The sequence below is a fragment of the Lutra lutra genome, chromosome 8, assembly GCF_902655055.1.
Source record: "Lutra lutra chromosome 8, mLutLut1.2, whole genome shotgun sequence".
NCBI classification, from domain to species: Eukaryota; Metazoa; Chordata; class Mammalia; order Carnivora; family Mustelidae; genus Lutra; species Lutra lutra.
The window spans coordinates 12429651-12454232 of NC_062285.1; the positions used below are offsets into that span (position 1 = coordinate 12429651).

General features: G+C 40.4%; 2 protein-coding genes across 18 annotated transcripts in view; one reads left to right on the plus strand and one right to left on the minus strand.

Moving 5' to 3' along the window:
* Positions 1–13408: 13408 nt before the first annotated feature.
* On the minus strand, positions 13409–15634 carry LOC125106017 (serine/arginine repetitive matrix protein 1-like). Of its 8 annotated transcripts, none has more exons than XR_007129204.1 (3): positions 14843–15634; positions 13916–14046; positions 13409–13746 (listed from the first exon to the last, which is right to left on the minus strand). XR_007129204.1 is itself a non-coding variant. In XM_047739442.1 (2 exons), exons 1-2 carry the CDS (start codon positions 15617–15619, stop codon positions 14017–14019), a joined length of 807 nt encoding a protein of 268 aa, XP_047595398.1. In that variant the 5' UTR covers positions 15620–15634; the 3' UTR covers positions 13409–14016. The 8 variants fall into 8 exon arrangements, 2 of the variants coding, with proteins under 2 accessions (XP_047595398.1, XP_047595397.1); XR_007129203.1 differs by having other exon boundaries at positions 14740–15634; XR_007129201.1 differs by adding an exon at positions 14210–14322 and having other exon boundaries at positions 13409–14046; positions 14477–15634.
* The window catches only part of WAC (WW domain containing adaptor with coiled-coil), an 86179-nt gene continuing 75759 nt past the window's right edge, over positions 14163–24582 (plus strand). For 3 of the 10 annotated variants that reach the window (XM_047739430.1, XM_047739431.1, XM_047739439.1), the window contains exons 1-3: positions 15363–15507; positions 15906–15942; positions 17534–17747. In XM_047739430.1, the coding sequence (XP_047595386.1) occupies positions 15467–15507; positions 15906–15942; positions 17534–17747 (292 nt within the window). In that variant the 5' untranslated portion in view covers positions 15363–15466. Of the gene's footprint in view, positions 14329–14774; positions 14915–15362; positions 15508–15635; positions 15688–15905; positions 15943–17533; positions 17748–24582 lie in introns of those variants that run through there. The other 7 variants (XM_047739432.1, XM_047739440.1, XM_047739434.1 and 4 more) reach the window with 6 other exon arrangements.

Consider the following 24582-nt stretch of genomic DNA (forward strand, 5'->3'; position numbering starts at 1 on the left):
TTGATTATTATTTGGCTATACACATTCATGTATAAGTTTAGTTTGAATATCTATTTTCAGTTCTCTTGAGTGTCTGTTTAGGAGTAGTATTGCTGGGTCATATGGTAATCCAATGTTTAAACTTTTAAGGTACTAAGAAACTGTTTTCCACAGTGGCTGCATTATTCTATGTTCCCTCTAGCAATTTATGAAGGTTCCAATTTCTCCACATTGTTGCCAATACTTGTTTTCAAATTATAGCCACTCCAGTGGGTGTGAAGTGGTATTCGTATTTACTTTGCATTTCTTTAGTGGCTTACAATATTGATCATCTTTCTATATACTTCTTGGCCGTTAGAATATCTTCCTTAGAGAAATATCTATTCAAGTCCTTGCACATTTTTACATTGGGTTGTCTTTTTATTGATGACTTACTGGATTAGAGACCCTCAACAGATACATGACTTGCAAATACTTTCTCACATTCAATGGGCTCTTTTTCTTGATAATGTCTTTTGATACATGTAAGTTTTAAATTTTAATAAAGTCCAATTTATCTACTTTTAATGTTGTCCCTTGTGTTTTTGATGTCATATCTAGAAATCCATTGCTAAACCCAAAGTCATGAAGGTTTACCCCAATATTAACTGAAATTACTATAGTTTTGCTATTACACATAGGTTTTTGATTCATTTTGAGTTACTATTGCATGAAGTAGGGGTCCAAATTCACTTAGGTTGATATGCAATTTTCTCCACAGTATTTATTGAAAATACTATTCTTCCTTTAATGATGTCTTGATAGCTTTATCAAAAATCAATTGACCATAAATGCATGGGTTTATTTCTGGGCCTTCAATTCTATTACATTGATTTATACATCTTTCTGCCAGTACCACAGTGTTTTCATAACTGTACACTTATAGTAAGTTTTTTAAAAGATTTATTTATTTAGTTAGAGTGCATAAGCGGTGGAGGGGCAAAGGGAGAGAATCTCAAGTAGAATCTCAAAGAGAATCTCAAGTAGACTCTGCACTGAGCATGAAGTCCAACGGGGGCTTGATCTCACAGCCCTGAGATCATGACCTGAGCCAAAATCAAGAGGTGGCAACTTAACTAACTGATCCACCCAGGTGCCCCTGTAGCAAGTTTTAAACTTACTACAATGAGTCCTCCAGATTTGTTCTTTTTTAAGACTGTTGGGGGAATCTCGTTATTCCATATTAATTCCAGTGTCAACTTGTCAATTTCTGCAAAAAAAAGCAGTTGGAATTTTGATAGGTATTGCAATGAATCTGTAGATCAATTTAGGGAGCATTGTCATTCTAACAATATTGTCTTCCAATATATAAACACAGACACATCCTCTCATTCATTAGGACTTCTTATTTTTCTTTCAACAATGTTTTGTAGTATTCAAAAAACAAAACAAAATGAAACAAAAAGACCCCAGTGTTTTGTAGTTTTCAGTGTGCATCTCCTATACCTCATTTAAATTTATTTCTTCGTATTTTATTCTTCTTGATGCTGTCAATGGAATTGTGTTGCTAATTTCATTTTTGGAATATTCATTGGAAATGGACAGAAAAACAACTGATTTTTGTATGTTGATCTTGTATCTTATGATTTTGCCAAATCTGTTTATTAGTGGAAATAATTTGTTCATGGATTCCATTTGGTCATGGTAGATAATCCTTTTACTGTGCTGCTGAATGTATTTTATTTTTTTGAGTTCTTCATAACCATATTTATTAGGGATCTTGGTCTGTAGTTTTATTTTCTTGTGTTGTCTTTGTCTGGATTTGGTATCAGGGTAATGCTGAACTGATAGAATGAGTTAGGAAGTGCTTCCCCTTCATTTACTTTTTGTATGTGGGTGAGAGTTTGAGAATTTTTGTTTTTGTTGTTGTTGTTTTAGAAGAAGAGAGGGGGGCATTGGGGAAGAGGCAGAGCATGAGAGAGAATCCCAAGAAGGCTCCACACCCAGCATGGAGCCCCATATGGGGCTTGATCCCAGAACCCTGAGATCATGATCTGAGCCAAAGTCAAGAATCAAACGCTAAACCAACTGGGTCACCCAGACTGGTGGTGGTGGTGTTGTTTTTAAATGTTTGATAGAAGCCACAAATGAAGCCTTATGGTTCTCAGTTTTTCTTTTTTGGAAGTTTTTTGATTACTGATTCAGTCTCTTATACGGTTATGTCTATTCTAAGTCAGTTTCAGTAGTTTGTTTCTAGGAATCTGTTTCATTTAGATCACCTAATTTTTTGGCATATAATTGTTAACAATTCCTTTTAGTTCTATAAAGTTGATAGTAGTAGTAGCAATGTTCCCACTTTATTTCTGATTGGAGTAATTTGAATTTTCTTTCTTTCTTGTTCATTCTCTTTAAAGGTTTGTTAGTTTTATTGATCTTTATAAGGAACCAACTTTTTTGCTTTCATTGATTTTTGTTTTCTATTGTCTATTTCATTTATCTCCGCTCTTATCTTCGCTAGTTCCTTCCTTCTGCTTGCTTTGGGTTTCATTTGCTTTCCTTTTTTCAATTCCTTAAGGTAGAAGGTTAGGTCATTGTTTCTAGATCTTCTTATTAAAAGTAGGCATCTACAGCTCTAAATTTCCCACTGAGCTCTGCTTTTGCTGCAGTCCATGTTTCAGTATGCTGTATTTTCTTTTTCATTCATCTTAAAGTATATTAAAATTTCTCTTGTGATTTATTCTTTGACACATTCATGGTTTAAAGATGTCTATTTGTAGTTTCATACCATTGTGGCCAGAGAAAATACTTGATGTGACTTCAGTCTTTTGAAATTTATTGAGACTTGTTTTATAGACCAACTGTTACTCTATACTGGAGACTGTTCCACATACACTTGAACTATCTTGGAATATCTTCTTCTGTCTTTCCACTTTCAATTCATATGGTTCTTTGGTTCTAAAGTGAGTCTCTTATAGATGGGATATAATTAGAACATTGAAAAAAAATCCATTCTACCAATCTCTCTGTTAATTGGAATTTAATATATTTACATTAATGTGATTAGTGATAAGGAAAAACTTACTTTGCCATTTGATTTTTCATATGCTGTATATCTTTTATGTTGCTCAATTCCTCCACTACTGACTTCTTTTGTTTTAGATATTTTTTAGTCTGTCTTTTGTATTTCTTGTCATTTGTTTTACTACATTAGTTATTTTCTTAATAGTTGCTCTAGGGATTATAATTAGCAACCTATAATAATCTTAAGTAAAAACCAACTTAGTTTCAAAGGCATAAAACATCTTTGCTCTTATGCCTCATCCTCTCTTTTGTTATCACAAATTACATCTTTATACATTATATGCCCAGGGACAAAGATTTATAATTACTGTGTTAGTAGTTTTATTTATTTTTTATTTTTTATTTATTTTTTTTTTAAAGATTGTATTTATTTATTTGACACAGAGAGAGAAATCACAAGTAGGTAGAGAGGCAGGCAGAGAGAGTGGGGGAAGCAGGCTCCCTGTTGAGTAAAGTGCCCAATGCAGGGCTCGATCCTAGGATCCTGAGATCATGACCTGAGCCGAAGGCAGAGGCTCGCCCCACTGAGCCACCCAGGTGCCCCAGTGGCCCCAGTGGTTGTATTTTAAATCATACAGAAAAAAATAATTTACTAACCAACAATGTATTAACATTTTTTTAAAGATTTTATCCGTTTATTTGACAGAGATCACAAGCAGGCAGAGAGGCAGGCAGAGAGAGAGAGAGAGAGAGAGAGGAGAAAGCAGGCTCCCTGACAGGCAGAGAGCCTGATGTGGGGCTCGATCCCAGGACCCTGGGATCATGACCTGAGCTGAAAGCAGAGGCCTTAACCCACCGAGCCACCCAGGCACCCCTATTTTTTATTATTAATTCCCACATAGTTACCTTTAACAGTGCTTCTTCATGTTGATTCAAGTTACTATCTAGTGTCCTCTCACTTTAGGTTAAAGAACTCTCTTTGGTATTTCTTGTAAGGCAGGTCTACTAATGACAAATTCTCTCAGTGTTTGCTATCTGAGAATGTCTTAACTTCTTCATTTTTGAAGGGTAGTTTTGATGGATACAGAATTCTTAGCTAACAGGGATGCCTCTGTGGCTCAGTCAGTTAAGTGTCTGCCTTCAGCTCAGGTCATGATCCCAGGGTCCTGGGATTGAGTCCTATATCAGGCTCCTTGCTTAGCAGGGAACCTGCTTCTTCCTCTGCCTGCTGCTCCCCCAGTTTGTGCTCTCTCCCTCTGCAACCCCTCTCTCTGACAAATAAATAAATCTTTAAAAAAAAAGAATTCTTAACTAACAGCATTTTTCTTTCAGCAGTTTGAATATGTCATTCCATTGTCTCCTGGCTTCTATAGTTTCGGTTGAGAAATTAAGTTAACCTTACTGAGCATCCCTTGTACGTGCACTTCTCACTTGCTGCTTTCAGGATTCTGTCATTGGACTTTTAGCAGTTTGATTAATGTGCCTTGGTGTGTGCCTCTTTGAGTTTATCCTGCTTGGACTTCATTGAGCTTCTTGGATATCTAGATTCATGTCTTTCATCAAATTTGGGAGAAAATTTTTTGCCATTATTTCTTCAAAAATTCGTACTGTCCCTTTCTTTCTCTCCTCTTCTTTTGGAATACCTATTTTGCATATATACATATGCCTGGTGCTGACTCACAGGTCTCTTAGGCTCTGTTCATTTTTCTTCATTCTTTTTCCTTTCTGCTCCTCCAGCTGGTAGTCTTAGTTGACCTATGTCTACTGATTCCTTTTCTGACAGAGCACATCTACTGTTGCATCTCTAGTGAATTTTTAGCCTCATTTATTGTACTTTTCAACTCCAGAATTTCTATGTGCTTCCTTTTTATAATTTCAACCTCTTTATCAACATTCTCTACTTGACGAGACATACTGTCCTGATTTTAATTCTTTGTCCATGGTTTCCTTTAGCTATTCCAGCATATTTAAAAGAGTTGGTGGGGGCACCTGGGTGGCTCAGTCATTAAGCATCTGCCTTCGGCTGGGATCCTGGGATCGAGTCCCACATCAGGCTCCCTGCTCAGCAGGAAGCCTGCTTCTCCCTCTTCCACTCCCCCTGCTTGTGTTCCTGCTCTCGCTCTCTCTTTGTCAAATAAATAAATAAAATCTTTAAAAAAATAATAAAAAAAATAAAGGAGTTGGTGGAAAATCTTTGTCCAGTAAGATGTCTGTGCTTCCTTGGGAGCAGGTTCTATTAATTTTTTTTCCTGTATATGGGCCAAACTGTTTTTTTTTTTTTTTTTTTTTTGCTTCCTCATTATTTTGTGTTGAAAACTGGACGTTTTGATTTTTATAATGTGTCAAGGGTAGAAACTAAATTTGCCTCCCTCCCTAGAGTTTGTTGTAGCTGCTTATTGTGGTTGTGGTTGTCTGTTTAAGGATTTTTCTAAACTGACTCTGTGAAGTCTGTATCCTTCCTTATGTGTGACCACTGAAATGTCTGTTCTGTTGGCTTAGTGGTCAGCTAGTGATTCAACACAGATTTCCTTAAATGCCTATAACCAAAAGAAAAAACTTTCAGGAAAAACTTCCAGAAAAAATTTCCAGGTTTTGTCAGAGGGCTCTTTCCAGGTGTTGTTTGGACATGCCTTTATCATTCAAATGGGCAATTTATAAGTCTGCCTTATCTTTCACTTTCTATCTGAGCAAAGCCTGAATGTTAGTCAGAGGTGAGACTTTAGGAACTTTGAAGTTTTTTTCTGTGCATCTGCCCCACCCTAGATATGTAAGTAGCCCTTTTTCAACATTTTATTTTTAAGTAATCTCTACACACAACATGGGGCTTGAACTTAACAACCCTGAGATCAAGAGTCACATGCTCTACCAACTGAGACAGCCAGGTACCCCTAGGTAACCTTTTAGATTCCCAGGAATATGTAGGAGCTTTTCAAAGATTTTACTCTCCAAAGTATCTCACTCTTCAGCTTTTCTTCCCAGGCTTTGTGTTTGCCCCAATTGTCATTCCTTTCTCCAACTGGCAGCAGTTAATAAACTTACCTTTAATATCTCCTGGGTAGTCACTTCTGCCTCAGGAGAGTTCTAAGTTAGGCAAAATAAGGGGAAGCCCTTGTACCAGTCCTTCAGGGAGTCACCAGACAAGTCAAAATAAAATCTTACAATTCTTTGAAAACAAGATGCATTCTGCTACCTCTGGCACCAGGAACCTATACCAGAAATGTAGGCTGTTGTCCAAAACTGCCACTGAACTGGGGATGAAGAAATGAGGCTAGGGTAAGTTTCACTAACATAAAGCCCTCCTACTGGAGGTTCTTAAACAAGAACCTTGTTCTTGATTACATGTTTGCCTGGTTATTGTAACCTTTCACTAATTTCCAGAGTTCACATGAACTTGATTCTGATAATTTTGGCCAAATTATTTGCTGTTTATGTGGAGAGATAGGTCCTTGGAGTTCTAGAGTAGCCATTTTTAGTGATGTCACTCCCCAGGGACTGATTCTTGGAGGACCTCAACATTTGGTAGTGGAGTAGAGGAGGATGAGTCTGCAAAAAGGAATGAGAGGAGCTGCCAGAGGGAGAAAGGAAACAAGGACTGTGCAGTGTTGTAGAAGCCAAGAGAGAAATGTAATGCAAAGAGAGGAGATATCAAAGCCAAATATTCTAAGATTCTAGGAAAAAGACTGTAAAATGTTTGGTGAACACAGGTACATAGAAGTCATTTATGACTTCAAGACTATTTTTCAAGAAATAGTCTTTTTTTCTTTTCTTTTTTTTTAAGTGATCTCTACATCCAACACGGGGCTCAAACTTATGACTTCGAGATCAAGAGTTGCATGCTCTACCAACTGAGCAAGCCAGGTGCCCAAGACTATTTTTCAACAGGCTGACACTGGTATTTTGTGTGGGATAATTCTTAAATGTGAGAGACTGTCCTACAGATTGTAGTATGTTAGGTATCCTTGACTTCTGACCACTAAACACCAGTAGCACCTTTCACCCTTAAGTCATAATCAGAAGTATACAAATCAAAACCAAAAACTACTGCCCCATATCTCAAAATGTCCCCTGGAGAATTAGCACTATCTCTTGAAGAACCACTACATTAGGAATCTCTATTTTGGCGATATTAAAGGGCAGGTGTCAGATGATTGTAACCTAGAATATTAATAAAGGGGTGAACAATGAAATTAGTGAGATGCCAGAGACAAGGCTTACTGGAAATTTGGCTGAAGTGAGGAATGGGACAGGGCAGTGTTTATTCTAACACAGGATTTAGATGTGTTTAAAAACAATGGATATGATCCAGATAAAAGGAAGAGTTTAAGTATACAAAGAAAGGGATACTTGTTAGTGTAAAGTAACTCAAGAGGTGGAAGGAAAGTACATGCAAAGGAAATGGCCTTAGAGAGGAAGCTTAACTCCTGTTTTGAAACAGTGACATTAGGACAATGCAATAGCATCCTAGGTAGTTTCCCTGCTTCCTTCCTTACCATATAGACTATTCTTAACACAGTAGCCAGCATCACTTTCCTGCTTTTAACTCTCCTAAGGCTTCTCATCTGACCCACGATGAAAGCCAAACTTCTTATAATGGCTTATTAAATCCTTCATGATCTGCCCCTTCATCCCCTTCTTCAACCTATTTGATCTCATTTCCTAAAACTCTCCCCCTGCCGTCACATTTCACCCCACAGCTTTCCTTATTATTTTTACACACCAGGCTCCTGCCTCTAGACATTTGTTCTTGCTGTTCCCTTTGCCAGGAGGAGTACGCCTCTCCAAACACCCATACAGCTTGCTCTCTCACTACCTTCAATTGTTTGCTCAAATGTCATCTGCTCAGTGACTACTCCATTTAAAACAGTACTCCTTAATCATCTCCTTCCTATAAGCTTCCATTCTTCTCCAGAGTCCTTACTGCTTTCTGAGTCATCATATCACTTATTTTATTCCTGTCTTTCCCCACTAAAATGTAAGCTCAAAGGCCAGGGGGAGCCTGGTTCTCTGGTTTCTTTGTGTGGTTCATTGATGTATCCCTGGCACATGGTGGATACTCAATACATTGTTGAGTCAGTAGGGAGAAGGATGACTAAAGGTAGATTTGCAAATTTGGAAGCAGGAAGAAATTTCCCTTTGGTGGCTTCGGTTTGGGAGGAAAGTGGTGATGTTATCTGCTGAGAGTAGGGGGCAGGTAGTAAATTGAGGGGGACGGATTTGAGGAGAGCGGAAGTTTGAAAACCTTACTGGAGTGGTGAGAGAGTTGAGAGAAATAAAAGATTGCCTAGATGTACTGGGAATTCATTTGATTTCGGTGATCATGAGATTTTAGTTGAATCAATCTATTGTATTGTCCAATAGTCTTCAGCAGTGTGCAGTTGCTCAGAGGCACTGAGAAAGTGAAAGATTAGGTTAATTCAGGCTGAAGTTTTGCTAGACACAGGCAAAGGGTTTAGGATATAGTTCTCAGTCTTGGCTGTACTTTACTATCTATCAGTTGGAAGGACTTTAAAAAGTGGCCAGTTTGTACATCCAGAGCTTATCTCTACTGCCTCTACCTGAGTAAATAAGGAACTGTGGATCTGTTGATTATTTACATTATTATCTCTGCTTAAAAAGATACATCATATACTGATATAGTGCCGTCCTGGAAATTTTTACTCCTCTTTTCTAAATAGTAATTTTTGTGGCAGTTTTCCTGTTTTTCCACATCCTTGAATGAAAGCCTCACATCACAACTCAGAACTCAAATTGGTCTCCTTTTAGTTATATATTAAAATATAAACACCAGGGGCGCCGGGGTGGCTCTGTGGGTTAAGCCTCTGCCTTTGGCTTGGGTCATGATCCCATGGTCCTGGGATTGAGCCCCGCACTGGGCTCTCTGCTTGGCGGGGAGCCTTCTTCCCCCCCTCTCTCTCCTCCTGCCTCTCTGCCTACTTGTGATCTCTGTCTGTCAAATAAACAAATAAAATCTTTTAAAAATATATAAACACCATAGAAGGAGAAACCAAGGGAATTTGCTGTGTTGCCAAGACATGAGACACAGGTCAATAATATTGTTTGGAATGAATGAATGACAGTCGCCAGGTGCCAGGTGCTGCACATTTAAGTGATTTCATTTACTTCTGACAAATAGCCCTATACCCATTCAAGCCAATTTTAGAGATTAGGAAGCATTATCTCTGAAATTTCCGTATTTTGCCCCAAATCACACTGCTAGTCAGTCAATAATGTAGCCAGAGCTCTACTTTATGTCATTTTGATTCCAAAAGCCATGGTTTTAACCACTATACTATCCTGTTTGAGAGGAAGTCAAGGACAGAGGAAACAGAAATGAGATTAGGTAGAGATCCCTGGGTGGCTCACCTGGTTAAGCATCTGCCTTTAGCTCCAGTCATGACCCCAGGGTCCTGGGATTGACTCCCCACATTAGGTTCCTTATTTGGCAGGAAACCTGCTCCTTCCACCTGCAGCTCCCCTGCTTTTATGTGCTCTCTGTCTCTCTCTGATAAATAAATAAAGAAAAGAGTAAGTAAAAATTTCAGAGAACACATTCTTATTTTGTGATCCTTTAGAAATTCTAGCAAAACATCACCTGGCTCCTTTTACAACCAAAAGCTTGAGAACTTCACTTTTTGATTCTCTATGAATAAGATCACATTAAAATCATGGTCACCTACAGCCTACATGGGCTGATAGTTCTCCCCCTCTATTGGTTAGGTGTTAATCTGTTCGTTGAAATATATGGGTCTTCTGCACACTTAAAAACTTGTAATCTCTCAGCAGAGAGGAATGAAAACAATCTAAGATTTGCTATGTATGCAAGTTTATGTAAATTTTCAAATGCTATCTAATACAGTATTTTATCTGTATTGGGAAGAGGGCAGCTTTTACCCATTTATGACAGTAGGACTGGACTTAAAACATGTCATTTCCTCTTAACAATGAACAATATTTTGCTATTTCCTTTGTAATTTTGTAGGCAAATATCCTTTCACTCAACAAATGTTTATCTGATGTCACAGAGATATCATTTTAGTGAGACACAACAAATAAATTAAATATGTATTATATGGCAAATAGTGAAAGAAAAATAGAGCAGGGTGAGAGAACGATAGTAGTGGGGTACCATTTATATAGAGTTCTCATAGGAAAGACCTTTCTGAAAAGGTGAGATTTAAGTACAGACCTAAAATAATACACTGTGAACCAAGTAGGACCAAAGGGGAAGATCATTCCAGACAGGATAGTAGCACAAAGCTCCTCAGACATGCTTATTATATTGGAGAAAAAGGAAAGAGGGTGATGAGGGGGAGAATGAGCAAGTAAAAAAGTCACTGGATATGAAATCAGAGATAGTGTGGATGGGGGTAGTTCATTACAGACCATGGTAAGTACTTTGGCTTTTATTCTGAGATAGGATACCATTGGTGGTTTTTTTTTTTTTTTTAAGATTTTGTTTATTTATTTGACAGAGAGAGAGAGAGAGAGAGAGCACAAGTAGGCAGAGTGGCAGGCAGAGGAAGAGGGAGAAGCAGGCTCTCCGTGGAGCAGGGAGCCCATCCTGGGACTCCATCCCAGAACCCTGGGATCATGACCTGAGCTGAAGGCAGCTACTTAACTGACTGAGCCACCCAGGCGCCCTACCGTTGGTGGGTCGTAAGACAAATAATACTGACTTTTAAGAGATCACTCTGACAGCTGTGTAAGCTAGTAAACCCTGTGAAAGCATGTATAGAAGTTGATGAGTTAGGAAGCCTTTACTACTACCTAGGAATAAGACGGCGACTTGGACCAGAGTGAATGTGATGGCGGTAGCGAACAAAGATCAGATTCTGAGTCTATCTTGAAGATAATACTGGTGGCATTTGCTGATGGGAGTGGATGAGGTATGAAAGAATCAAGGACTCCAAAGTCTCTAATCTCAACTGGAAGAATGGAGTTGTCATTTCATGAAGCAGGGAAGACTTAATCAGGATTTATTTGGGGGCAGTGGGAATGAAGAGTTTGGTTGTGGGCGTATGAAGTCAGCGATACCTGGACATTCGAGCGGTGCTGTAGAATAGGCAGTTGATTGTGAGCCCAGTGTTTAGGGGAAAGTTACAAGCTGGAGATTCAAACATTGAGTTTCCTTTAGCCAGAGACATGGATAAGATTGCCTAGTGAGGGAGAGAGAGAGAGAGAAGCAGTCTGATCCTGATTTGAATCTTGGGGCACTCTAGCTAGCATTTTGAGGCTAGAAAATTAGGAGGAACCGGCAAGAGGGCTAAGCAACAATCATTTAGGAGGGAAGAGAAGAGAGAGAATAGAATCCTGGCAGGCCAGATAAAGAGCTTCAGGAAGAGAGTAATTCATCAGCTATGTCAAATGCTGCTGACAGGTTAAAGGATATGAAGATGAAAAAATAAAAATTGGATTTGAGCACATGGAGGTTGATATCAACATGCTGCTGATATTGAACGGTTTAACAGTGGAATATGGAGGCCAAGTCTGACTTGTGGATTTAAGAGACAGTAGCAGAAGTGGAGAAGTTTGTACGGAAGAGCAAATCAAAGCAGGGAAGGGGGAAGTATTTGGAGGGTGATACAGGTCAAGGTTTTTTTTGTTTTTGTTTTTTAAATGATGGTAGCTATTAAGACATGTTTATAAGTGACAGAAGTGATCCAGTTGAGAGGAAAAGTATTTGTAAGGAAATCATACAATTCCAAGAGTAAAATGGAACTCAAGGAAAAGGTGGCAACTTTGATTATAGGAATTTTGACAGTTTATCCATAGTTAGGAATGTAGCACCGTATTCAGATATAGTAAGGTTGGTAAGGTGCAACGGTGAGAAGGGAGCTGTTATTGATTTTTTTTTTTTTCCTATTTCCCTAGAGAGATAAGAAGCAAGACAATGCCTTACTCAGAAAGGGGAGTGGGAGGTTTTCTTAGTTTAAAAGATGTTAAATAGCCATTTAAGAGAGCTGGGTAAATGGATTAAGGAAATTAGCCTGGGTGGGGGTGTGTGTGAGAAACACAAGGCGTCCTTCCACAGTTAGGGCTGTTTTTCTCCAGCCAAGTTCCACTGCCAGCACACAGTGAATTAACCAGGATTGTGGTTTAGACAGGTAAAATGGAGGAAAAAAGAAGGGAAGGATGAAGGTATTTGTAAAGAATTTATAACAATGGATGATGGAATCTAAAATAGGCCATGAGTTTTTAAAAAAATGGGCATAACATTTGGATAGGTCCTTTAGTACGTAGTTGATTCTTATTTGAGGTAGTTCTGTTAAGTCACTGTGAATACTGATCTGCAACTAGGGAAAACAGGGTTAGGTTCCTGACTTAGGTTGACATTTCCATCCATGTGTTTTTACTTAGATGGCTTATTTTATATATATATTGTTGATTCCTTAAAACTGAACTCATCATGGCCAAGGGCACTAATGATAAGCCTGGAAGTTCATCTAGAACACGTGTTTTCTCCACCAGGCATACCGCATCCTGTGTTTCGGATTGATTACTAGACAGCACTTCAGCACCATGCTTGGAGGGCCATTTAAAAAAGCAAAACCACCCATAAGCATGAAAAGTGCAAAAACCCTGGAAGTATATATATTGTGAAAAGTACATTTATTTACAGTAGGAGAGCAGAATTAGCCAGTGTTGTCTTGTTAAACTCAGCTGGGAATGCTAAATTTTTCGCCCCTCTGTGCATATCCATGACTGCTATGCACACGGGTGACTACAAATTTTAATGAGTAGGCAAATTTGCAAATATAGGATCTACAAACAATGAAGACTATATTGCCTCCTACAGTTTCCTCATTTGCTGCTTTTGATCAAATGTAAAATATCAGGGGCACCTGGCTGGCTCAGTCCGTTGAACCTCTCTTTGCCTTGGGCTTTGGTAGTGATCCCAAGGTCTTGGGATCAATCCCCCACATCTGGCTCCCTGTTCTGGGGGAGGGGGGGGCAGTGGCTGCTTCTCCCTCTGCCTGCCGCTCCGCCAGCTTGTCCTCTCTCTGTGTCAAATAAAAAAAAATCTTAAAAAAACTTTAGAGAAAAACAAATGGTATATATCAAAATTTCAGCACACTATTACCATCAAGAAATTAGTAGTAAATTTTGCTGCCAGTTTTCAAGAAGTTTCTGTATAAAATGTATGTACTACTTTGTGTACTCTGCAAAGCTGCTATCCTCTGTCTTCTATGTGTTACAAAAGTGTTAGAAATTGCACCCTAAGGGGTGGCTGGATGGTTCAGCCCCTTAGAGTTCAACTCTTGGTTTCAGCTCAGTGATCTCAGGGTCACGGTATCCAGCCCTGGGTGGGGCTCCCATCAGCAGGAATATGCTTGAGATTCTTTGCTCCTCCATCTTCCTTCCTCTCTGCGCCTTCCTCCCCTCCCCCACGCTCTCTCCAAAAGAAATAAAATCTTAAATAAAAAAGAAATTGCACATAACTCTATGTTTTTAATTTTTTCCCCATTTCAGTCATTGGCAGTCTTTTTAATTACTGATAGCCCATGGGGGCATTAAGTAGGCTTTTACTGGTTCTCGAAAACAGCAGTCAATTATCCTAACATCTGGCAGGTGGATGTGACAAACCACGCTACTTAAACATTTCTGTCAATTGTGATTTCAGGGCCTCTTCCCCACATCATACCTTCTCTTCATTAGGCCCAGCAGTAACGTAACTTGTGGGATACCAAGTCAGTCGGTTACTTTTTGATACTGGTTTTTGGTGGGATCTGATCTCCTCTGGCTTGTTTCCTCTTTTACCTTTTTCTTCTATGCAAATATATATTTACTTAATTACAATCTTTTCGTTAAATTAGTGCTGCCTTATAAGGAATTTAGAGCAGGGGGGGAAACCCCACCCGAGTATCAACCGCCACCCTTCCAGTAAAGCTTAATTTGGGGCGATATACTTGACTTTCCCCCTTCCCAATGTCGGCATTGTGCCTGCCGCAGTCTATAAAATCCAATTCGTCTCAGCTTCATGTAGCACACCCGGTGCCTTTATTCACATGCAGAACCTCCGACGGAACGAGCGCTCTTTCACCAAAGGACTTCAGCAAGTTGGAGGGACTGGAAGAGAAAAATGGGAAATAAAGGAGAGGGTGGGGAGGACACAGCGGGGGGTGGGGGTGGGGGCGGGGGCGGGCGGAAAACAGGAAACAAGGATGAGGCGGTTCACCACCTTCCCCCAGTAACCCATTCCCGCTCGCGGTCAGCCTCGGTTTCCATTCACCGCCCGGAGCGGCGCTCCCGCCTCAAGCCGCGCACGGCCTTCCCGCATTCGGTACGCCACCCCTTATCTGCTGCGTCTTTCCTCGCTCGGCAAGCTCGCCCTCCCGCACGCTTCTGGGGGTAAGACTTACTTCTAACGGGCGAGCTCCAGGCGGCCCCGGCCCCCCGAAGGCCGGCCGCGCACTCGGCGGCCGGTCTGAGGCAAGTGCCCAGGCCCGGGCTCCGGTTCCCGGCAGCGGGCCGCACGGAGCAGCGGCGCGCTCCCCACCTCTCCGAGCGCAGCTGCCGTCGCTGCCGGCCGAGGAAGCGCCTTGGTAACCGCCCGCCAGCCGCCTAACCCGGGGTTTCCGACCACCCCGCCGGAGCCCCGAGGGGCGGGGGCGGGCGGCCGGAGAGCTCACCCAAGGGCACCCTCCCACCCCCGCGCCTCCGGGCGCACGCGCAGCAGCCGCAGCCTCCTTTATTTAGTCCGCGATGGCTCCTCTCGCGCCCCACCGTCCTCCTCCCGAAGGCGGCTCCCACCCCGCGCACCCCGGAGCCTCCGGGACCAGCCTCGAGCAGGTCCCCGAACGGGACTATCCTTAAAGTGGAACGGCAGCGGCCGGACTTGGGCGTGAGGAAAAGAAGCGACAACCGGAAAGAGCTGACGGGTCGCGAGGAGGCCGAGCCAGGCCTCAGAGGAAGAGGAAGGCCGGGCCGAGCCGAGGTTTGCCGAAGGCGGCGTTCCGGAGCCGCGCGGGGCGGGGAGGAAGGCAGAGGGTGGGAGAGGAGGGGCGCGGCGGAAACTGCCGAGGTTTTCCGAAGGCCGCGGCGTCCGAGTTGCCCGGATGTAGTTGGTGGAGCGGCAGCGGCGGCACCAGCGGCGGCGGCGGCGGCAGGAGGTGGCGGCGAAGGACCAGGCAGCGGCGGCGACGGGGGGAGGAGGGGAGGAGACGGAGGAGCAGGAGGAAGAGAAGGCGGAGGAGGCAGTAGCTCTCCGCGGGGCAGAGCCGGACGCGTCTTCTTGCCCCCCTCCCCCCGTTCGCCGCTGCCGCCGTGTAGTTGGCGCGGCTGCCTGGGCTGAGAGTGAACGTGGTGTCGGCGGAGGGAGATGGCCCGGGAACGCCGGCGCCAGTAACGGGGAGGTGCTGAGAGTCGCCGAGGGCGCGTCGGGCCCTGGTGCCGGTGCTGCCGCCCGCCCGCCGCCTGCGCGCCTGCCCGCCCGCCTCTCGCGGCCGCTCTCCCCCTCCCCCGACACATACTCACAGGCCGGGCATTGATGGTAATGTATGCGAGGAAACAGCAGAGACTCAGTGATGGGTAAATTGTCTTTTCGTTTCGGGCCGGGCCGCAGCGCGGGCGGGGGGCGGTGGCGGCGGCGGCGCGGAGGGGGGGGCTGTTCCTCCTTATCTGGTGCTGGCTGAGCCGCCATTTTTGTTGTTAACCCTGATCCGGATCGGGCTGGGAGGAGGAGCAGCCGCGCGAGCAGGCGAGGACGGAGTGAGTGTGGAGGCAGCGGAGGGCCGGGTTCTCGGCGTTTCGCCCTCGTTCCCGTCTTTCAGCGGGCTGTGTGTGTGTGGTGTGTGTGTGGGGGCCCATTGCCGGTACGTTTGGTAGGTCTCCCGCGGGGAGGGGCGCTGGGGGGGAACCCGTTTTCTTCCTACCCTCCACCCCCCACCGAGGTGTCTCATATCGCGTTCTCTCTTCCTGTTTTTCAGCTGTCACGACCGGAGGGGGGACTCGCAGCCTTACCAGGTACCAGCCGAGGCCGGGGTGGAGGGGTGGAGGAGTGGAGGGGTGGGTGGGGGGACGGAGGGGGAAGGGAGGAACTGCTACTCGAGCGCAGGCTTCAGAAGTCGCTACAGGCCCTTCGGTGCAACAAATCTGAAACTAGCACCGCGGGTCCCCTTAAAATTTTGTGTTTGCTTCTGTTAGCGCTCTCCAGCAACGTTTAGTGACATATTTTGACAGGTGACTGGAGGAAGTTCAGGGTTTTTTGTTTTCTGTGTTTTCTTTCTTTTTTTTTTTTTTTTTTAAAGAAAAAAAAAATCTAGCCAGGAAGGACCTAACTCGATTATTTCGGTGTGAAGGAATCGAAGGGATGAGATGATAGGTGACTTCTGAGCCATATTTATTGTATTTGGGAACTAAAAGTTAACGTAACGATACTTAAGTTAGATGGAAGGCTTGAGAAGAAATAACTTACTGATTTTCAACTCTTAAATGTGTCTCCTAAACTATTCCTTCCCCATTTTAATTGTTTTTGGTGCAAATAGTTCAGTTACTAGTGAAAGAGCTTTTCTCTTTGTGAGAATTGAGATCTTTGAATACTTGGATAATTCATTCCATGGTCAGAAGTCTTTTTATGGATAATCCATTCTAGCATAGATGTTTCTAGGTAGGTAGGTTCTTTTTTGTTACTGCGGTTTCTGCCTGTAAAGTTTTTAAAAATTGCGATAAAAGTGGGCCTTGTTCTGAGCGGAAAATCTCATAAATGGCTGGTAACTATCAGATGACACCAGAAATAAAACTTTCCACTTTCTACAGCTAATCATTTAAAGGAATTTCTAAGCTGATAGTTATGTTATCGGTTAGCATGAGTTCTTAAAGCTCAAGTTAAAAATCCTAGGTCCCTTGATGTGTAAAACATTGTTCATTATCTTTGCATAGTCAAAAGATTAAACCCTGTTGAATCTGCTTCTCTGAAACCTACTAATTAACACTGGTTTATTATGGTTGTCTTAAATGTGTATTAGAATGAAACTAAACCATTGTGAGGAAGTTCCATTAAATTATGTTAGAAATATCCGCCAACATTTTTATACCTCGAAATTATTTTCAATACCTGTGCAAGAGTAGGTAAGTTAGATGTGAAATGGGTTTTTTTGGATCAAAAATTGGTGAAACTGATGGTTCCTTTTTTTTTTTAATAGGTTTGTAGAAACATGCTTATTCTTAATGTATACTTGTATCTGTGTGTATCAGTTGTAGAACACAAGGTTACATTAGTACTCAAGATGAAACTAGTACACTAGTTTCTACTTTGGATGAAACTTTGTTATTCCCAGAAAAATTTATTAAGGAATTAATGTACCAAGGTGTTTGATTTTTTTTTTTTTTTTTGTAGTTAAAAAAATAATGAAAAAAAAATTTTTTTTAACCTGATTCGTTCAAGAAGCCTTAGATTAAGTCTTAGGTACTTAGGTGTCTGAATAACTTAAAGGCAGAATTAGAAGTAGAAATTTTAATTTTATTGATAGAAGTTCATAAACTGAAGTTAATATGCCAATTTTTATGATAAAATCATCTAGGAAGTTTAAAGTTTCATTTTTTTCTCTTTTTTTGGGGGGGTGATGTTTTACAGGCACTTAAGTATTCATCGAAGAGTCACCCCAGTAGCGGTGATCACAGACATGAAAAAATGCGAGACGCCGCAGATCCTTCACCACCAAATAAAATGTTGCGGAGATCTGATAGTCCTGAAAACAAATATAGTGACAGCACAGGTCACAGTAAGGCCAAAAATGTGCATATTCACAGAGTTAGAGAGAGGGATGGTGGTGAGTAGCTTTTTTGATGAAACTTCCACATATACTTAATAGCTCTCTGTAAAACAGTAGGTTGCAGGGATATTTCCCTGTATGGTTGTGTCATCAAAATATTTTATGTCTGCCAGTTTACTTAATAAACAAGTCACTCTAGAAATAAGGTATTGAGTTGAGCATCTTAAAATGGATACCAATGGCTTATAAGAGAATGTGTTTATGAATATAACTTATCAAATGCTTTGTTAACGATGAGAGAAATACAGGACATTTTTCCAAGAAAAGAACTTTATCACCTTTTCAAGTAAAGTCTTCAATTTATTTGACTCAGTTTGAGATTCTTAGGTTGTTTAAATTTATTTTTATAAGGAGTTCAAATGTGATTCCTACTGATAAGTTAAGAATTTAAAAGCTTAGTATGGTTTTTGAGATCGTTTACAAGCAAAAAAAATGACCTGTGATCAGAAACTTCTTTTGGGTTTTTGTTGTTAGCGTTTAAAATGTTGTTTTCCGTATTCTCCAGGATTTTATTAGTGTAATTTTTATACTGTGTTCAGACAGACATTCAACTTTTTAAAAGTTAGTCTCCTTTCTTTTGTATAGTGCTGTTATTCAATTATTACCCTGCCTCAAGCTCTTTGTGCTAGGAGGCTAAGAAATAGTAAATACATTCTGTAACTATTTTCAGATTTAATTTGCCCAGAATTTACCAAAAAATCCGATTTTGAGTCTAAAGCATGTATTGAGGCACAAGCTATTTTCACTGCGGTAAATAAAACATTGTTTTTTTTTCCCCACTATAAGATCTTCTATTGCTTGTGTTTGAGATACATATATACAACAGTGATTGTGCTTTCGGAAGCTTCTAAGGAAACTCAAATGAGTGCCATGTGGCTTTCTGTCCATGAGCTTCTCCATTCTTCGTTCACTTTTTAAAAATAGCCTGCATCTTCTGGTCCTCTTTTTCTGCCTCTTAGGATGGAGATCATTTTTATTCCGTGAAATCCGATAATCAGAAACATAGGTCTCCTCTGTCTATAGTTACTGTGTTGAGGAAGTTAATAATGGTCAGAAGATAGCATTGAAATGAAAGAATTTTGGCGCTGTATGGAAGGGGGGATACAGTTCTGTTGAATATAGTTATAACTTTGTGCTACTTATGCAGATAAATTATATTTTGTATATAACCAGTAGGAGGTGGGTTTGGTTATTGAAGTGTTAGAAGTTCTGTGATGGTAAAATTACTTAAACTATTAATATTTTTAATTTTGTGGGTAAATTTTCTAGTGTTAGATACGGTTCGAGATGACACTATTTTCGGTTATTCTATAGTGAATTTTATTTTAAATGTTAGCTCTTGGAAGGCAGGTGCTGTTTGCATTGTACTCTGCTTTATTTTTAAAATTTTGGTAATTGTGGCAGAATAGGATGCGGTACTTCATCTCCTTACAGATAAGTATCTTGGGTTTTCTTCTAGTGATTGTGATCTTGTTCCTATATATATCCTCTGTGTCCAGATCTGGGAAGAAGTCAGTTTAGGCACTCTGGGAAAGTTCTGTAAATGCTTTCTTCGAGCATTCACAGTTAACCATACCTGATAATTCCTTTACAGATGAAATAACCCCAAGACTATTCTGTTGCTTATTCATTCAACAAACACAGGGCAACAATTTTGTGGTATTCCTGAAAGGAAAGATAAAATGTCATCCTGGCCTTGAAAAACTAGTTTGAAGGGCTTTGACTCTTGGCCAGCTAGTGGTGGTTTTAGCTGCTAACTTTTTCTGTACCCCCCCTTTTTTTTTTCTTTCCAATTTTGATTTTAATTTTGCTTCCTATATGAGCTCTGTATACTTGTAGGCTTTTAGTTTTCTTTCTGTTTGCATCTGGTTGCTGATGGTTCATTTGTAAGAGACTTCTAATTTTTCTGATACAGTCATTTGCTAAATTAGGCCCCACTTTCTGATTTGTTTTTTTAGCTGTTTATCTGCCTCCCTCTGGAACCTTTTAACTAGTAAAATAGCTTCATTTCTAGCTACCATTTCTGGTATGCCTGACTGCTGTATTCCTTAATTATGATGTATGAGTAGTAATATGAAATAGAGATCTCCATCCCGAAGTTTGGAGTGTCTGTTAGTTCTTTTAAAGATGTGAAGTGCTCATTCTTTTCTCATTTAATACTTATTTAGTCCTTATTCACTGGCTCCCATATTTTCTTTTAGCGCTGATACGTGTTTGAAACTTAATTTTTTAAAGTGTGTAAGTATGATTTTTTTTTACAGGCATTTGTATTCTTTTAGATTTTTAAATAAATTGTGATATAAGTATTCATATATGTAAAGTCAGAACCATTTCCTGAAGTTCAGCACAGTGAGTTGGATTATCAGTGCAACTGTGTAAGTAACTTAATTTAAAAACAGGTTATGGGACACCTGGTTAGCTCTGTCAATTTGACTCTTGATTTCAGCTCAGGTCATGTCTCAGGGTTGTGAAAGCCGGCCCCACGTTGGGCTACACGCTGGGTGTGGAGCCTGCTTAAGATTCACTCCCTTTCTCCCTCCTTCCCCCCTCCCTCTTTAAAAAAAAAAACAAAACAAAACTCCTGGGCTGCTCAGTTGGTTAAGTGACTGCCTTTGGCTCAGGTCATGAGCCTAGAGTCCTGGGATTGAGTCCCACATCAGGCTCCCTGCTCACTGGGGAGTCTGCCTCTCCCTCTCCTTCCCTCTTTCATGCTCTCTCTCTAATAAATAAAATCTTCAAAAAAACCAAAAAAACCCAAACCTGTAGAGGCCCCTGGTGGCTTAGTGGGTTAAGCCTCGACCTTCCGTTCAGGTCATGATCTTAGGGTTCCAGGATCAAGCCCTGCATTGCACATTGGGCTCTCTGCTTGTCGGGGAGCCTGCTTCCCTCCTTTCTCTGCCTGCCTGCTTGTGATCTCTGTCAAATAAATCTTTGAAAAAAAAAAAAAAAACTGTAAGAACAGGTTACTATATTGTTTATTGATCAAATATCAGATACATTATTTTCATTTTAGGGTTTAATTTTTTTACTTTTTTTTTTCTTTTTTCTTTTTAAAGATTTTCTTTATTTGACAGATCACAAGTAGGCAGAGAGGCCAGTAGAGAGAGGGGGAAGCAGACTTCCTGCTGAGCAGAGCCCAATGCAGGGCTTGATCCCAGGACCCTGGAATCATGACCCGAGCTGAAGGCAGAGGCTTTAACCCACTGAGCCACCCAGGCATCCCCATTTTAGGGTATTAAAAAAAAAGACCTTAAGACTTTAGTAAAAATTTACTAACTTAAGAGCCTATGTGATTTGTAACTTGGATTTTTTTTTTTTTTTTTTTTTTTTTTTGTAACTTGCATTTTACAAAGCTGATTAAACAAATGTGGGACTCAATCAAGGTTGGGCTTTACTGGCATCTGTCTACATCACAGTGTATTTTTTACATTGATGACTAGATTTCTTTTATGGAACATTGGATTTCCTTGGAAAGTTTGGAAGTAATGTATAAAAGGACTTCAAGTAATTTACTAGGAAAAGTAAAAGCAAGGAGGTTTGTCAGTTGTAGAAGTCTTTAGTTTAAAAAAAGACTTACTATAGGGGGACGTGGGTGGCTCAGTTGTTAAGCGACCGCCTTCCGCTTGGGTTAGGACCCAGGGTCCTGGGATCAAGCCCTGCATTGGACTCTTCAGGGCTGGCTTGAGAGGAGCATGCATCTCTGGCTCCTTGTTCAGCAGGAAGCCTACCTCTCCCTCTCCCCTCACCCTGCTTGTGTTCCTTCTCTTGCTGTGTCTGTCTCTGTCAAATAAAATCTTAAGAAAAAAAGACTATAGCATAGTATGTACAATTTAGAGAATTAGATTTTGTCCTTTTCGGATTTATTAAAGAGAACGTAGGTTCTTATAATTTAAGGGAAGTTACATGAGTATAAATTACTTAAATGATTCTTTAACTTAGTGAATCAAGTTATTCTTATATATTCGGGATTTATTTGCAAAACAGTCTTTAAAAAAAAAAAAAACAAAAAGTAAGAATCTCAGGTACAATCATTAGATCTGTTTTTATAGCTTAAACACGTTTTTAAAAGTGCAGCTGACATCCAAACCGCAGAAGTATGAGCATACAGTACATGTTGAATTTGTACTTTCGTGGAATTTTAAAAACACTTTCTCTTAGTTATTGAAGTATGTTTTTCTTGAGGACTTGTTTTAAATGATGATTTTACCCAGATAACTTTAAGAATGATGATGGGAGGCACCTGGGTGGCTCAGCGGGTTAAAGCCTCTGTCTTTGGCTCAGGTCATGATCCCGGGGTTTGGGGATCAAGCCCCGCATCGGGCTCTCTGCTCCGCGGGGAGCCTGCTTCCTCCTCTCTCTCTGCCTGCTTCTCTGCCTACTTGTGATCTCTGTCTGTCAAATAAATAAATAAAATCTTTAAAAAAAAAAAAAAAGAATGATGATGGTACAGGTGAGTTTAGGAGTGAAGGTATCTTTACAAGGATTCTGGAAAGCTGTTCCACAAAACTTAAACCTCTTGGGGGTTGTCCCATTTTTCACATCCCTTTCAGAATTATTTGTAAGAAACTTACTGTAAGATACATTTGGAATACCTGTTAGAAATCTCTTTTTGGGGGGGAGATAGCTTCACTCAATTGACTCATTGAAAAATATTCTTCATTGGTTTCCTGAGCATTTAGATATCGAGTACAAAGTAAAATTGCTTTTAGTGGTTTTAGTAACCATTGTTTCTACAGACTTGAAAAAATACTAGTGTGCATAGTAAAAGTTTTTATCTCGTTTTGTCATTTTGCCATATTTGGAGATATTTGGAAATGTATTTTCATCTAATTTTCAAACAAAAGATACTATATAACATTTGAAGAAATCGTTCTGTAGGGACTATTTGGGGATAATTGGTGCTTTTATAGTTTTTAAAATATAATTTAGGAATGTTTGAATCTCTTCACCTTGGGTGATAGGCTGATACTTGAGTAATATGTACAGCTTATGATTCTTCAGGCAACTTTATGCTTTGAATAAAATGTATTATGTTTTGCATTTGTAATGCTAGAAAGTCTTATAAAAATTAACAGTCTCTTTTGATCCTCCTGTTGCTCTTGGAAGGTAGAACAGATAAACCATCCGTTTTACAAATGAGAGAAAATTTAGTTGTGTAAAATTGAACAAATAGTGGCAGATCTGACTCTAGAAATTGGTCTTCTCTGGTAAATTGTTTACAGTGTCAGAAGACATTTAGGCATATTGATAGCTTATTTGGTGGGTTTTTACTATAGCACAAATTAAAGTCATATCCTCTTGTATCTTGATGCTTTCACCCAACTTCCTTGGTGGTTGTGTCTAACTTAGTCCTTATCAAAGCCATGGCATTGACATTGGCACTATACGTGTGTGTAGTTCTAGACCAAGATAGTACATCAGTGTTTTACTTTTTAAAAGAGTTTGAACATGGAAAGTGTGCCAGTATTTTTGTTTGGAAGCAGCCATTTTTCTCAGGCCTTCATATTCAGACATTTGTACTCAGAGCAACTTGGGAGATTTCATACAGAAGCTAAAAGTTTGCTAAAAGCTTGGATTTCAGTCCAGTGAAATAGGAGATATTACCCATTTTTATTGACCGATGCTTTATAATAAGATAATAGGCAGATATGTTTGCCTTGGATCTCCATAGTTCACTTAAAGACCACAGGAAATAGCTATTCCATTTCAAGAGAAACAGAATAAGCTTGGCAGGTTAGTGGTCCTAATATTTCAGTTTTTGTTGTTTTTGTTTTAAGAAAATATATACGTACACCCTAGACATATGTGCATGTATTTGAACACATCCATCATTTGTCTTAATCATCACTTTTTAACATTTTTGTTGTTTTTAAAGAGATGTTTATATATTGTTACTGATACAGTGGTATTTTCTTTTTTTTTTTTAAGATTTTTATTTATTTGACGGATCACAAGTAGGCAGAGAGGTGCGCAGAGAGAGAAGGGAAGCAGGCTCCCCGCTGAGCAGAGAGCCCGATGCAGGGCTTGATCCCAGGATCCTGAGATCACGACCTGAGCGGAAGGCAGAGGCTTACCTACTGAGCCACCCAGGCACCCCTCACCTTGATCTTTTAAGGCAGTCTTAATTGAACTGTTTTTTAGTTGTGCAAGATGTATTTAAAATATTTGGTATACCGTACTTGGCCCATAATTCACAGAAAACGAGATTATTTCAATGTTAAGTGTTTGCTTATTGTCTTCTGTTGTGCAGAATGGTTGTGTATGTAGTTTATCATTTTGTTACGATGCTGGAAAGAGTGAAGGTAGCAATGAATGGGGGCATCTTTGCAGGGATTCTGTATGTAGGACCACATCTGTAACTGTTCTGCTTCTGGGACTTTGTACTAAGTATTGGAGATACTATTTGTTAATCATTTCAAAACCAGTTATGTAGGTCTTGCAAATGTCTCAGAAGAGTCTCTTTTCCACTTCTTTATGTGATGCCTCATAATTTTGAAAGCGCTTTTATACTGTTTTTCGTCTGATCCCAGAACAACCCTTTGATGAAGATTTTTCCTGTTTAAATGGGAGTACTTCGGACTGTTAGTTGAAGGTAGAGCTCTAGGGTGTTATATATAGCTAAGAGCCTAGCTTTCCAGTTTTAACAATTAATAGTAGCCTAAATACTTCACTTGGATTGTAGTTAAAACCACTTCTCAGTGCTTCAAATACAACCATTCAGATACAGCGATTATACTCCCAGCTACCGCATTCTCTTACCAGGACTCTGTAGAAGCCTTTGAATGGTGTTCTTTTTTGCATCACAGAGTTACTTCCCCCACGCAGTCCAGAG